The sequence below is a fragment of the Salmo salar genome, chromosome 20 (assembly GCF_965601325.2).
Source record: "Salmo salar chromosome 20, fSalSal1, whole genome shotgun sequence".
Lineage (NCBI taxonomy): Eukaryota > Metazoa > Chordata > Actinopteri > Salmoniformes > Salmonidae > Salmo > Salmo salar.
Window position 1 is genome coordinate 57,093,039 of NC_138310.1, and position 15,750 is coordinate 57,108,788.

General features: G+C 41.1%; 1 protein-coding gene across 1 annotated transcript in view; it reads right to left on the reverse strand.

The window, feature by feature from the left end:
• Positions 1 to 585: 585 nt before the first annotated feature.
• LOC106580921 (alpha-2-macroglobulin) overlaps positions 586 to 15,750 on the reverse strand; it is a 29,786-nt gene continuing 14,621 nt past the window's right edge. Inside the window, exons 19-36 of the mRNA XM_014162480.3 lie at positions 12,341 to 12,566; positions 12,032 to 12,158; positions 11,784 to 11,905; positions 11,642 to 11,693; positions 11,474 to 11,557; positions 11,134 to 11,310; positions 10,608 to 10,683; positions 10,239 to 10,395; positions 10,011 to 10,085; positions 9,463 to 9,625; positions 8,950 to 9,140; positions 8,449 to 8,664; positions 8,135 to 8,259; positions 5,258 to 5,348; positions 5,036 to 5,104; positions 1,055 to 1,160; positions 891 to 944; positions 586 to 694 (exon numbers count right to left, since the gene is read on the reverse strand). Coding sequence (XP_014017955.3) covers positions 904 to 944; positions 1,055 to 1,160; positions 5,036 to 5,104; positions 5,258 to 5,348; positions 8,135 to 8,259; positions 8,449 to 8,664; positions 8,950 to 9,140; positions 9,463 to 9,625; positions 10,011 to 10,085; positions 10,239 to 10,395; positions 10,608 to 10,683; positions 11,134 to 11,310; positions 11,474 to 11,557; positions 11,642 to 11,693; positions 11,784 to 11,905; positions 12,032 to 12,158; positions 12,341 to 12,566 — 2,098 coding nt within the window. The 3' untranslated portion in view covers positions 586 to 694; positions 891 to 903. The remainder of the gene's footprint in view (positions 695 to 890; positions 945 to 1,054; positions 1,161 to 5,035; positions 5,105 to 5,257; positions 5,349 to 8,134; positions 8,260 to 8,448; positions 8,665 to 8,949; positions 9,141 to 9,462; positions 9,626 to 10,010; positions 10,086 to 10,238; positions 10,396 to 10,607; positions 10,684 to 11,133; positions 11,311 to 11,473; positions 11,558 to 11,641; positions 11,694 to 11,783; positions 11,906 to 12,031; positions 12,159 to 12,340; positions 12,567 to 15,750) is intronic.

The following is a 15,750-nucleotide window of genomic DNA, read 5'->3' on the forward strand; positions in this document are numbered from 1 at the left end:
ACCGTCATTTTACTCACCTTGTCCTGGTCTGCTTCTGGGTTCAGCTTTAGAGAATCGTGACAGTATATACATCAACAATCACATTCTTGAGTGAACAAATATACTTTTCACCAAATTCACCAAACACGTGCACATGCTCCTATATCTCCACCGTGCATGTGTACATATATATACAACGTATATGTACGTACATACATCAGAATACTCCCATATTCTTAGGTGAACAAAATCCCTCCAGTGTCTAAACCACCTTGCCTACTTTACACACGTAGATGTACGTGTCCGTGACCTTTGACATTTAGGTCATAAACCCATGCTTTTAAATCTTCTGTGTAGATTTTCTGTTATTACTACAGTAGTCCTTTTTTGCTTACTGCACCCCCATTCACATATTGCGCTGCCCATGAGTCTTCCCAAGTACCCCCTGTGGATAGGCCAGGTACCCCCACAGGTACTAGTACCCCAGAATGAGACCCACTGTCTTACATAAAGCCTTTCAATATTCACATTATCTCCTGAGCCTAGACCTTGGAACTCATTGCTTGCCACAGTGTGACAAAACTTTCTGGTAAAAATGCACAAGAATATGGTTATAATGGAAAACTTTAATTCCAGTTACATATTTTACTTTAGAGAAAGCTGTCTCAAGGGTTGCAGGTGTGACCTCTGTGTGAATGTCATTTTCTTCTTACATCTGCAAAGGAGTAAATACATACAGTACTGTACATGTAAGGAATGAATGCTTTAACAAACTGACCAGCATTTAGGTAAAAGGAATTAAGGAATATCAACACAGTTAAACAAAATAATTTGTAGAACAAGTATAGAGTATACATGTATAGTAAATCTAATAATTCAACATCAATAATTCCATATTTAAAGTAGCTCACCAGTTTGTAACCCCTACTTGCAAGGGAAGACATATTCTGTCTCTGCCTGGTCACCTGAATAAAAAAATAAGGCAGATAAGTCTCAGTAAATGAACACAAGTTAGCCAAATGTTACTAAAAAGAAGAGGGAAAAATAAGTTTTGGAGGGTTAGATATAAACCTACTTGGCTGGTAGTAGTCGTAGATCTGGACCACTGCTGGCTTTAGATTCTGTACTGGGAGCTCCTGTATGATGTCCAGAGTGTGGTTGTATGGAAAACGTGATGATAACTGTTGGGAGATAAAACAAAAATGTAATAAACATATGGGTCACAATTATTTAAATGCTATAAGCAGAAGTTTCTGTTTCGGTAACACTCTACTTGACACCCAGCTTCTTTTATTTTATTTTTATTTTATTTAGCCGTTTATTTAACTAGGCAAGTCAGTTAAGAACAAATTCTTATTTACAATTACGGCCTACCAAAAGGCAAAAGGCATGCTGCAGGGACAGTGGCCTGGGATTAAAAATAAAGAAGTAAATACAACATAAATATAGGACAAAACACACATCACAACAAGAGAGACAACACAACACTACATAAAGAGAGACCTAAGACAACAACGTAGCAAGGCAGCAACACATGACAACACAGCATGGCAGCAACACAACATAACAACATGGGAGCAACACAACATGGTAGCAGCACAAAACATGGTACAAACATTATTGGGCACAGTCAACAGCACAAAGGTCAAGAAGGTAGAGACAACAATACATCACACAAAGCAGCTACAACTGTCAGTAAGAGTGTCCATGATTGAGTCTTTAGAATGAAGAGACTGAGATTAAACTGTCCAGTTTGAGTGTTTGTTGCAGCTCGTACCAGTCGCTAGTTGCAGCGAACTGAAAAGAGAAGTGAGACAGGGATGTGTGTACTTTGGGAACCTCTCAAGAGCACCCTTACCTGCCCATCTATAAATTATGTCTCCGTAATCTAGCATGGGTAGGATGGTCATCTGAATCAGGGTTAGTTTGGCAGCTGGAGTGAAAGAGGAACGATTACAATAGAGGAGCGATTACGATAGAGGAAACCAAGTCTAGATTTAACTTTAGCCTACAGCTTTGATATGTGCTGAGAGAAGGACAGTGCACCGTCTAGCCATACTCCCAAGTACTTGTATGAGGTGACTACCTCAAGCTCTAAACCCTCAAAGGTAGTAATAACACCTGTGGGAAGACGGGCATTCTTCTTACCAAACCACATTACCTTTGTTTTGGAGGTGTTCAGAACACGGTTAGGGGCAGAGAAAGCTTGTTGGACACTAAGAGCATTTAGCACAAAATCTAGGGAGGGGCCAACTGAGTATAAGACTGTATCATCTGCATAGAAATTGATGAGAGAGCTTCCTACAGCCTGAGCTATGTTGTTGATGTAAATTGAGAAGTGTGGAGCCTAGGATTGAGCCTTGGGGTACTCCTTTGGTAACAGGCAGTGGCTGAGACAGCAGATTTTCAGACTTTATACACTGCACTCTTTGAGAGAGGTAGTTAGCAAACCAGGCCAAAGACCCCTCAGAGACAGCAATAGTCCTTAGCCAGCGGAAACCAGATTGCGTACCCGAGAGAATACTAAAGACATCAAGAAAGCCAGTCAAGTTTTTCCAACACTTTTGATAAAAAGGGCAAAATAGAAATATGCCTATAACAGTTAGGATCAGCTTGATCTCCCCCTTTAAATAAAGGATGAACTGTGGCTGCCTTAAAAGCAATGGGAACCTTCCCAGAAAGGAGAGACATGTTAAAAAATTTGGAGATAGGCTTGGCGACGATAGGGGCAGCAACCTTAAAGAAGAAAGGGTCTAAACCATCTGACCCAGATGTTTTTTTGGGGTCAAGTTTAAGGAGCTCAGGTGCATCCTGTTTCCATTGATCATCCTTGAGATGTTTCTACAACTTCATTGGAGTCCACCTGTGGTAAATTCAATTAATAGGACATGATTTGGAAAGGCACACACCTGTCTAGATAAGGTCCCACAGTGATTGTCAGAACAAAAACCAAGCCAAGAGGGTGAAGGAATTGTCTGTAGAGCTCTGAGACAGGATTGTGTTGAGGCACAGATCTTGGGAAGGGTACCAAAAAACACAGTGGCCTCCATCATTCTTAAATGTAAGAAGTTTGGAACCACCAAGACTCTTGCTAGAGCTGGCCGCCCAGCCAAACTGAGCAATCGGGGGAGAAGGGCCTTGGTCAGGGAGGTGATCAAGAACCCGATGGTCACTCTGACAGAGCTCCTCTGTGGGGATGAGAGAACCTTCCAGAAGGACAACCATCTCTGCAGCACTTCACCAATCAGGCCTTTATGGTAGAGTGGCCAGATGGAAGCCACTCCTCAGTAAAAGGCACATTACAGCCTGCTTGGAGTTTTCCTCTCAGACCATGAGAAACAAGATTCTCTGGTCTGATGAAACCAAGATTTAACTGTTTGGCCTGAATGCCAAGCGTCACAAACCTGGCACCATCCCAAAGGTGAAGCATGGTGGTGGCAGAATCATGCTGTGGGGATGTTTATTAGTGACAGGGACTGGAAGACTAGTCTGGATCAAGGCAAAGATGAACAGAGCAAAGTACAGAGAGATATTTGATGAAAACCTTCCTCAGACCACTCAGGATCTCAGACTGGGGCGAAGGATCACCTTCCAACCGAACAACGACCCTAAGCACACAGCAAAGACAATGCAGGAGTGGCTTCGGACAAGTCTCTGAATGTCCTTGAGTGGCCCGACCACGCCCGGACTTGAACCCGATCTAACATTTCCGGAGAGACCTGAAAATAGCTGTGCAGCAATGCTCCCCATCCAACCTGACAGAGCTTGAGAGGATCTGCAGAGAAGAAAGTGATAAACTCCCCAAATACAGATGTGCCAGGCTTGTAGCGTCATACCCAAGAAGACTTGATACTGTAATCGATGCCAAAAGGACTTCAACAAAGTAGTGAGAAAAGGGTGTGAATACTTATGTAAATGTGATATTTTCTTTTTTTATTTGCTTTGTCATTATGAGGTATTGTGTGTAGATTGATTAGGGAAAAACACTATGTCATTTTTTTTTATAAGGCTGTAACGTAACAAAATGTGGAAAAAGTCAAGGGATCTGAATACTTTCCGGAGGCACTGCATATCCATTGTTTTTGTCCAAATGTCTCAAGGTCAGTACATTTGGTTGGGAATCATTGATGGACAGCAATATTCAAATCTTGTCTCAGATTTTTTTTAAGTAGATTTAATTCCGGATGGAGACTTGACCATTCAGGAACACAACACCTATTGGAAAGACATTCTGTTGTGTCTTTGGCATTACAAATTGTGTAATTGTCCCGCAGAAAAATACAACTTCAACCCAGGGTAAGGTTTGGGGGGGGGGTGGGTTGGTTTCCTCTAACTTTTTACCTGGACTTTGCTCCTTTCATATTTATTTTGATCCTAACAAACTCCTGTTCCCTGCCGGTGACAAGCATAACCATAACATGATGCTGCCACCACAATACTAGAAAATATGAAGGGAACAACAACATTGCATTCACAACACATTACTGGCCTATATGAGAAAGTGAAAAAAAGAAAGTCTGTGTTAAAAAATCCACTCCAAATCATCCATTATGTTTGAAACAAGGCTGTTAAGTAATACTGCAAGACAACATGGCAAAGACATTAACATTGTGGCCTAAATGAAAAACTACAGGTTTGGGTCAAATCCAATACAACACAGAGAGAAACCCTCTATATTCTCCAGTAGTGGCAGCATCATGTTATGAGTATGCTTGTCACTGGAAGGGACTGGAGAGTTTGTCAGGATCAAAATAAATAGGAAAGGCCCAGGTAAAAGAAAACTCCCCTCAATCTTCTGAAAACCTAACCCTGGGATAGAGTTCTGTTGTTCAGAGAGACAATTAAACAAATGTTTATGCCAAAGACCAGAATTGCTTACCAAAAGGTGTTAAGCGTGTTCCTGAGTGGTCTAAAATGTGAAAATCAGAGACAAGATTTGAATATTGCTCTCGATCAATGATTCCCAACCAAAGCAATTTTGACAGAAACAATGGGCATATGTTGCCCTAAGAGTTGTGCAAAGTTGATAGAATGGATGATTTGATTTTGGTCTCACCTCTGTCAAGTACATTAACACATGGTCATCTTTAGCATCAACACGATCCACAAAAAGGGAACTCCTCAGCTGTGAAGACAAGCCATACATGTTATTCATATTGCATTAACAACAACGTTCAGTTTCATAAAGATTCACAGGTGAAAGAGGCAAGAGCTACTATACATGGAAAAAGGTCACAGGTAACACCATAAACTAACGTATGGTATGACAAAAACTCACCCTCCCCAAAGACTTTGGGTCTGGGACAAACCCAGACAGCATTTTCAAATCCACTATAATCATATTGGTGGTCAGCTCCTTTCCATGATATCTGTGAAAGCAAAGAGTTGCCTGTCATATTTTTATTTTTATTTTATCTTTATTTAACCAGTTAGGCTAGTTGAGAACAAGTTCTCATTTGCAACTGCGACCTGGCCAAGATAAAGCATAGCAGTTAGACACATACAACACAGAGTTACACATGGAATGAACAAAACATACAGTCAGTAATTCTATAGTAGAAAAAAAAAAAAAAAAGTCTATATACAGTGAGTGCAAATTAAGTAAAATAAGGGAATTAAGGCAATAAATAGGCCATGGTGGCAAAGTAATTGCAATATGGCAATTAAACACTGGAATGGTAGATGTGCAAAAGATGGATGTGCAAGTAGAGATACTGGGGTGGAAAAGGAGCAGAATAAATAAATAAATACAGTATGGGGATGAGGTAGATAGATGGGCAGTATACAGATGGGCTATGAACAGGTGCAGTGATCTGTGAGCTGCTCTGACAGCTGGTGCTTAAAGCTAGTGACGGAGATGGGAATCTCCAGCTTCAGAGATTTTTGCAGTTCGTTCCAGTCATTGGCAGCAGAGAACTGGAAGGAAAGGCGACCAAAGGAGGAATTGGTTTTGGGGGTGACCAGTGAGATATACCTGCTGGAGCGTGTGCTACGAGTGGGTGCTGCTATGGTGACCAGCGAGCTGAGATAAGGCGGGGCTTTACCTAGCAGAGACTTGTAGATAACCTGTAGCCAGTGGGTTTGGCGACGAGTATGAAGTGAGGGCCAGCCAATGAGAGTGTATAGGTCGCAATGGTGGGTAGTGTATGGGGCTTTGGTGACAAAACGGATGGCACTGTGATAGACTGCATCCAGTTTGTTGAGTAGAGTGTTGGAGGCTATTTTATAGATGACATCGCCGAAGTCGAGGATCGGTAGGAGGGTCAGTTTTACGAGGGTATGTTTGGCAGCATGAGTGAAGGATGCTTTGTTGCGAAATAGGAAGCCGATTCTAGATTTAATTTTGGATTGGAGATGCTTAATATGAGTCTGGAAGGAGAGTTTACAGTCTAGCCAGACACCCAGGTATTTGTAGTTATCCACGTATTGTAGTGATGCTGGATGGGCGGGCAGGTGCGGGCAATGATCGGTTGAATAGCATGCATTTAGTTTTATTTGCATTCAAGAGCAGTTGGAGGCCACGGAAGGAGAGTTGTATGGCATTGAAGCTCGTCTGGAGGTTAGTTAACACAGTGTCCAAAGAAGGGCCAGAAGTATACAGAATGGTATCGTCTGCGTAGAGGTGGATCAGAGACTCACCAGCAGCAAGAGCGACATCATTGATGTATACAGAGAAGAGAGTCGGCCCAAGAATTGAACCCTGTGGCACCCCCATAGAGACTGCCAGAGGTCCGGACAACAGGCCCTCCGATTTGACACACTGAACTCGATCAGAGAAGTAGTTGGTGAACCAGGCGAGCCAATCATTTGAGAAACCAAGGCTGTCGAAAGCCAAAATATCGAAAGTTTGATTTTGACAAGTGCTTGTAATAATGAAATGAATGGATACTTTGACTATTTACCCATAAAAAGACATGGTTGCCTGATATGCTTTCTTACTGTTACCGATCCATGCCTATGTACAAACTGGAAGTGAAATTACCTATACATACAGTGCCCTCTGTAATTATTGGGACAGCGAAGCATTTCTTTAAATCAAACAATGACTATGAGGATTAAGTGCAGACTTTCAGCTTTAGAAATTACTGCACTTTTTGTACATAGTCTCCCCATTTTAGGGGTCCAAAGTAGGCTATTGGGAAAAATTCACTTATATGTGTATTAAAGTAGTACAAAGTGAAGTATTTGGTCCAATATTCATAGCACACAATGACTACATCAAGCTTGTGACTCTATAAATTAGTTGGATGCATTTTCTGTTTGTTTGGTTGTGTTTCAGATTATTTTGTGCCCAATAAAATGAATGGTAAATAATGTATTGTGTAATTGAGTCACTTTTATTATAAATAAGAATATCATATTTTTCTAAACACTTCTATATACATGTGGATGCTACTATGATTACGGATAATCCTTAATGAATCGTAAATAATGATGAGTGAGAAAGTTAAAGACACAAAAATATCAAACCCCCCAAAAACACTGACCTCCCTGTTATTGTTATGGTGAGAGGTTAGCATCCCTTGGGGGTATGCTATTTGTGAGTATGTAACTTTCTCACTCAATCATTATTCACAATTCATTCATGATTATCTGTAATCATGGTAGCATCAACATTAATATAGAAGTGTTTAGAAACATATTCTATTCTTATTTACAATAAAACTGACTCCAAAATGGCACAATAGTTTATTTACCATACATTTCTATTGGGCACAAAATAATCTGAAACAAAAAGGAAATGCATCCAACAAATTTGTACCGTGAATATGGGACCAAGTACTTAACTTTTTACTACATTAATAAACATATACGTGAATTTGTCCCGATACTTTTGGTTCCCTAAAATGGGGGGACTATGTACAAAACGCACTGTAACTTCAACACGATGTTAATACCACACTTTAACCTCATAGTCATTGTTTTATTTCAAATCCACACTTTTGGAGTACAGAGCCAAATGAAGAAAAAATGCTTCTTTGTCCCAATAATTACAGAGGGCACTATAGGTATAATAACATCAATTCAATTGGGTCAGATACATTCTGTAAGACATACTCCAAAATAACACTGGAGTGTCATCATTGATCTGATTCAAATAATAAACTGATTGAAAGAATGCTTCTGTGAATGCAAATAAGTCATTCATTCTTACTGAGACTGGAGATTCAGCGTGACTCTGGGTCTCAAAGAGTTACTGTTGCAGTCCACCTCTGGCTTCACCTGGATACTGAGTGTTGTGCTGTCAGTAGGAGTAGGGATGTTGTAGTGGAGCGCCACCTGGGAAAGAGGGAAGAACAAGTCAGGGAAACCATCATGTCCAACATATACATTTTAAAAGATAGCGAAAAATAAACATTTCATAAACTAAATATCAAGCCAGACAAAGTTTCTTAAACGTTTGAACTTCGCAGTAATATACAAAACCATATCTTGCACTTTAGTATTGGGAGGCGTGTATTCACTGACCTGCACTGAGGCACAAGCACTGCCTTTTACTTCCACGCTGTACCTCCCTTCTGTGTCCTGCAGCGCCCTCTCCTGGTAGAGAAGCTTGTTGTTTTGGTTCACTTCGAAGAGGTGCTGTGCCCCACTGGGACACTGTACTGTGACTGTGCTGGCACCCTCTCTACTGTACACCCTGGTGGAGTAGAGAGCCAGGGCCTGGAGGGCCACCACTGTGTCCTAAACACACACACCAACAGACCACAGACAAATGTGTTCAAAATGAATGAAAATACCCCATTTTACATAAAGGGGGGATTTTTACATTGGTCAGTTCCTAGAGTAATTATTCCCCATTTCCATCCATTATGATTTCTTGGCTCCATTTTAGTGGAAGTTATCCTTGCCAGGCTTGACATGACAAGAAGCACATACATGCCTGTTGTGAAGTCAAGGTAATAATGCCTCACTACAAGTGCACAGCACAGGGTGCCAGTTCAGAACGGAGGTGTTTTGGAAATATACCTGTGTGGAAGAGAAGCCTCCGTAGGCGTTCTGCTGTCTCACCAGCCACCTGACGATGCGGGAGGCGTAGCCCAGGTCAGTGGTAGACAGAGGGGAGGCACTGAGGGAAGCCAGCAGAACATAGGAGCTGATTTCCACCGCCAGGGAGGCTGAGGTCTCTGAGGAGGTCTGAGTCCAGTGCAGAAGACCCCCTAAGGGACGAGGAGTGCACACACACACACACACAAACACACAGATAATAGGGACTAGCTTATTCATCATAATAAAAGATACAAAGTTCTTATCTGACCTACCCAATTAATTTTATGACGAAAAGTGAATTATATTACAGACACCTGAGTTCAAATTGTATTTGTGTTCTATAAAATAGTTTGGGTGTTTGATTGAGCTTATCTGGAGTGCCAGACGGAGGAGGGTTTGCACTTTTGGGATTACTCCATTGGGTCCATTGCCCAGGTATGCTCAATGAAAGCAAGACAGCACAAAAAGATGTTGGACCATGATATGTCTCACCTTCTTGTAATGAGATCGTGTCCAGGTGCTGCAGAAGCTGAGCCCGGGTCTCCATGTCCCCTGCCAGGGTAAAGGTGTAGGCCAGCAGAGCAGTAGTGTAAGTGTTGGACAAATCACTGGTGGAGTTCCTCAGGCAAGACAAGCTGCTGTACACAACAGGATCCTGGAGCACAAAATAACAGAGCAGCACATTAAGAGACACGTTAGCCTGGTCCCAGATCTGTTTGTAATGGCAAGGCAATACAAAGAGATCTGGGATCCGGCTAAACACATTCATGCTGGAGCACTTTTAGTTTTTCAGTTTACAGTATTATAACTATGCCTGTACTTTATTTGTTAACAGCACACTGTCATTCAGGAATGCTTATGGTTACAGCTATTCTTATTTCTATTCCATATGCTACTTTCAGATAATTTTTTACACAGAACTCACTACATTTTAGAATCTCTAAATGACAGTTGACATAAGATGTATACAACAGACTTCATACAGGAGGCTAAATCCGTTTCCTGTAATGGACGTTGTTGTAGTGAGAAATGCTACGTACCGACACTGACATGTTGAGCTCCAGCATTGAAGATGTGATGTAGGCCGTCAGCGTGACTTCATCTGTCACACCACCCTACAAAACAATATGTTAAATACTAAAACATGTGTAAACTGTAGCCTGATACAATTCTGTAGAAATCATAATTCCCAAATGTATGGATGGTCTGACGAGACTTAAAACGACATCTTCTTCCATCTTCTATCAGTTTATTATCAATATAAATACCTTCATTCTGTTGTTAAAGAGTTTCCCCAATCTGACGAAACAGCCATGTTTGTCTTGTTGACGTTCCAACCAAGTCTTGGACTGCTCAATTTTTGCCGGGTCAATATAAATGAAAGACTTTGCTTTGCCAAAGGATCTCAAAACAAAAGCAGTCAGCCTGAGAAAAGAGAACTTGATTTAATACCCACATAAAGTTGTCATAAACATGACTTAGAGCTTGACACTACATGCAATGAGAGCTTATGTCAACTTATGTCACATCAATGGTCTCCCTGTCAGAGACAATGCCATTTGGTTGGTCAATACTTAATTGAAACAGACAGTTATGATCAGGTTACCAATAAGTGAATAACACATCCAAGTACTCACCAAGTGTTCCCTGAGCCTTGTCCAAATGTGCTGTATGCACCATCAACATGCTTGTAGTTCAGCTGCCTTTGGTAACCTGTCGGTGAGTTTTTAAAGCAAACAACAGTAACCAGGTGTGTTTTATAGACACTGAGAGTGCGCCCCAAATAGCACCCTATTCCCTAGTGTACTCTTTTTGCCAGGAAAAAAGTAGTGCACTATGTAGGGAATAGAGTGCCATTTGGTATAAAAATCTATAATCTATAATCAAATGATTTTAGCAAAACATCTGGAAGTCCCTGCATGTGTTGGGTCACTGATGCTCTGTTGATAAGACACCGTGATGTCATCTATAGTGTAGCTCTATAATTTATATGACACCAGGGTCATAGTCATTAGGGCATACCGTGGTGAAACGTTTAAAAATGTTCTTCAATGGAAAACAAAAACAAAGGGCTCTTATTGGACAAATCCAGCACTGTTTCAGTCAGTTTTCATCCGTTTTGTGCCTAATCAATATGACCCATATTTTGAGGGACTCTCTTACCACTAGTGAGGAACTTGGTGGCCTTGTCTCGGATGGCTGGAGTGAGCTGCTCTGTGTTCGTCAGGTACTCCAGGATGTAGATATTGGGGGCGAGGAGGGCCATATTCTGCTCTCCACACCCATACGGCATCTGCAACAGTCCATCCAGGTTCTTGAGGGCCCGACCCAGGATGTCCCCTACAGAGAAACATGGGACTTCCGTAAGATTATCCTCTTTAGGTCAGTGCCTAGTTAAATAAAAAAATAGAAACTACAATTTGCAAACAGCAGCATTATCATTGGAGAAAGGTTGCTTTTCCCACCACTACGCCTGTCTAAATAATACAATGGTTTATTTTACCCAGGACTGAGAGAGAAATTCGATCAGATCCAACCACCACGTTCTTGGGGAGTTGCAGTTCCACCTCCTCTGTCATAGTTACTCCTGTGGACACACAGATGATAAGATGAATGGAGATGATCAATTCAATCAAAGTGAACATTCAACGTTCATTCATTACTGACTGACCAGTTGGACACAGCAACCAGTTGTAGGTGTCGGTCTTCTCTGTTCCCTCAGCCTGAGAGGAGAGGATATTATTTTCAGTCAGGAGCAGTTACACTAGGTATCTGTACAACAGTATGTTCCGTCACAACAATAGGCTGCATACCTTCACCAGCAGGCTCTGTGTGACTGTGTCGATGCGACCTCTCTCCGGTACGTTCACAATCTCATTGTCACACACAGCGTGGGACTGGACAGCCTCTGCACTAACGGACACATTCAAAACCCCTACACACACATTGACAGACAGAGTGCAGCACAGGTTACACAACATCCAAAATGGTGACAGAGTACACGACTCAGGCTGACATCCATTCTGCTGTCTGAACGGTTGAATGAAGACTGGTGATTTACCCAGGATAGAGGGTGCCATCGTCCAACTGAAGGTCTTTCGTCCATTGGCACACAAGCACGATGAGTACTGCACATCCTTCAAGGGTGTGAGAGTGTAGTCTAAGGAGTGAGCTGGAGTCACAGAAACCTGCCAAATAGGAACACTTGTAAAATAACATGGAAAACCAAAGACTGATACATTGGGTGTAAAAAATTATAAAAAATAAACACTGACCAGATAAACTGTAACAAAACAAAATACAAGAGTTTAAAAACAACTCAAGAAACTCATGAAACAACTCAAGAAACGATCATGATGCAGTGTCGTACCATGATGCACTTGGACAGGTAGTTAAACACAGTGGCCTTCAGCTCAAAGTGCTCTCCACGGATGATGGAGTAGGGCAGGGTGAGTTCCAGGAAGAAGGGCTGGAAGACAGTGAGCTCCACTGGAGGAGCCAGGCCGAAGCCGCTAGGAGCCAGGCAGAATGCCTCTGTCTCCCAGGTGGTGATGGTGTCTGGAACTGTGAGGGGCATGTCTGCTCTTCCAGATTCCCTGTAATACAGAGGTCAGAGTTCAAACAGAAAGCCATTAAGTGTTCCATTGAGAAAAATTGAGCCAATGGGGTAAATTGAACCACCCTTGTTTCTAGGAAACTATACACAAAATGTATAATTTGAGTACATATTTAGGAAGAGGACATTTCATGGAGTCTATAAAGGAGGAAACCACATAGAAAAAGTGGTAAGGAAGTTAGGTCCAAAAAACAGATTTTCACCAAGTCACCAAGAATTTCACCAAGAATTTGTTGTGTTAGAGGTTTCATGATTGTTGTATCTAAACCAAAGTAGATAATTAAGATTGTTTTATACGTCATTTGGGGTCTCTATAAGCTTCAATATGAGGTCCTAAACCTAGCATGAAAGTGCCTCCTTGTAGCTGTGTGGGCTAATATAGTCTAAATGTTTACCTTGGGGTAAATTGAGCTAATGGTTTAGTCAATAGAGAGCAATAGTAATGGCGTCTTTTGTAGGCACTAACTTCTCCATGGTACATTGGACAAAGCCTATGGGAAAATGAGTAGAGTTTTTGTAGGGTTTTTGGATAAATGCAGAAAATATGGTCTGTGGTAAACACAGGTTTAGGAGATCTTAGAACTGTATGTTTTGCTCTATGAGATCATCTTCATCAGCTAACGTCAGTCTTGTGAATTTTGTAATGTAATAATAAAAGCACATAAATTACATAAATTATTCATATTTCATAAAGGTCATGTTAATTGACTGATATTATGTCACTGAACAAAACGTATAAGATCTCCTAAACCTGTGTTAACCTCAGACCTTGTTTTCGGCGTTTATCCCAAAACCCTATTCTTTCCCCATTCATTTTCCTCATATGAATGTCTGAACGAACCTGAGATAACTCATTTCCGGGTTTTAGGACTAATAGCTGGTGAGCTCTATGGCAAGTTGAGCAAATTGAAGTGTTTTCTTCCCAGGCGAACGGTTGGGTAGTAAAAGATTAATAGGGATTATGTAATCCGATTACAATAATAAAGATTTTATGTTACATTCCTAAAAACAGCTGATTACTTTCGGGATGACTTCATCTAGTATCAATAGGAACATTTGATAAAACTCAATGCTTTCATTTACTCATCATCAAGACTTCTAACATGCTCTCAGAGATGCTATTGTTCTGCTGATTGCCCATCAAGGGTGGGTGGCTTCTGTTGTTGAAGGTAAGGCTTTCTAACATTTACACCTGGCCCACTGGTCAATCAGACAGTCGTCTGAACTATAGAGTTCCTGCTTGCTGCTTTGAAGCAGTGCAGTTTCTCTTGCTCTCTCCTTTTTGAAATGCTTTCAGATTGCACATGTCATGACGTTGGCCTGTGGGTAAGGAAATATGCTTGATAACGTAATGAGTATGGATTTCATTTCAGTTGTCATCTGAGACATTATGATTGATGACAGGACGACATAAACTGTACCTGAGAAAGTATACGCCCTCTAGTTATCAGAGTCACATGGAATTGTTATGCAATTGTTATGCAATTGAAATGTTTGATGACCCTGTGAAGAGACAGGGGTTATAAACGATGAAACACCTCCCTCCCCCTCTCCACTATATAAGCCTTTGATGAAAAGATAACCAGGTGGTTCCAGTACGGGAGGTCTGCAGCCTCTACGTTAGAAGGACACACATGTCAAGAACAGAACTAAGCCAACCTCGGCGTGAGCTTTGGTGGCGAATGGTATGAACTTTGAGCTTATTCACTACAGAAGTGATACTTCCTAGCCGTTGAGTTAGCAGCGGCCGCTGCTTACGTGGGCTAGGAAAGGACGGACGACGGATCCAGTCTAACAACCAGACGAAGATACCACCACGTATCCAATTGACCACCATTGACATTCTTCCGGCCAGGAAGATCTGTTGGCCAACCCGGCCAGCATCTACGACCAATCTACCGAAGCGCAGCTCAGAGTAAATATTTATTGCATTTTCCTTTTCCAAATGGGCGGTAATTTAGAATGCATAAGATAATGTATTTACGATAGCATAGCTGCTGTTTCTCTGTTCCTAAATCTTCCCGCTCTTTCATTCAAGCCCAACCCCCTTTCCTTTGTGTAACCAGCCGTCATATCTGTTCCGTCTACCGGGACGTTTTCTGTATGACATCATTGTATTCTGTGTATTTGTAATTCTGTGTGATTAGTTAGGTATTTAGTAAATAAATAATTAAACCCAATTTTGTATTGCTGATTCAACTTGTTAGCCAGGGTTCGTGAAGATAGCCAAGAATTTACAACTTTCATTATGAGACTGAAAATAAGACAAGGGTTAATATTGACTGCTATCGATGTAAAATATTACAAAGTATTTTAAGAGTTTATTCGGAAGATAACAGCTCTATAAACGTTCTTCCGTGGTGCCCCGACTTTCTAGTTAATTACATTTACATGATTAGCTTAATCAGGTAATATTAATTACAGAGAAATCATTTTATAAGTTAGCATGTCATATCACTTAATCCGGCATAGCCAAAGACACAACACACAATACTTCAAAATGTAGGTCTAATGGCGGGAAAACACAGTATTGTAGGCCGTCATTGTAAATAAGAATTTGTTCTTAACTGACTTGCCTAGTTAAATAAAGGTTCAATTGAAAGCAACCCCTATTGTTGCTGTTCAAGAGATAATGGGCCCAGGTTTCTGCTCTGAATTGTATTTAATATTGAACAAAGGGCAATATTAAAAAGGTGGTTGCATAGGCCTTTCAAGGTGTGTGCATAGCCATATACATTAAATGTACTGTTAGATATCAGTAAGAAGGCTAACTATTTGTAATAGGCTATAGTCAAATAATAACAACAATTAGAGTTAGCGATCTCCTAACCATTTCCTCAGGTGGTGAATTGGCCCCAAATGAATTAGCCTATGTGATATTAGTGGCAAAAAAAATGTAGACAAATAAATCTCTATTGAACAAAATATCTGAATATTCTGGAAAATTATTTTGATAGTAAAATAGTAACAACAATTGCAACCTTTTGTTTACTGGCCCAATGCTCTAACCACTAGGCTACCTGCTGGTTACTGGCCCAATGCTCTAACCACTAGGCTACCTGCTGGTTACTGGCCCAACACTCTAACCACTAGGCTACGTGCTGGTTACTGGCACAACGCTCTAACCACTAGGCTACCTGCTGGTTACTGGCCCAACGCTCTAA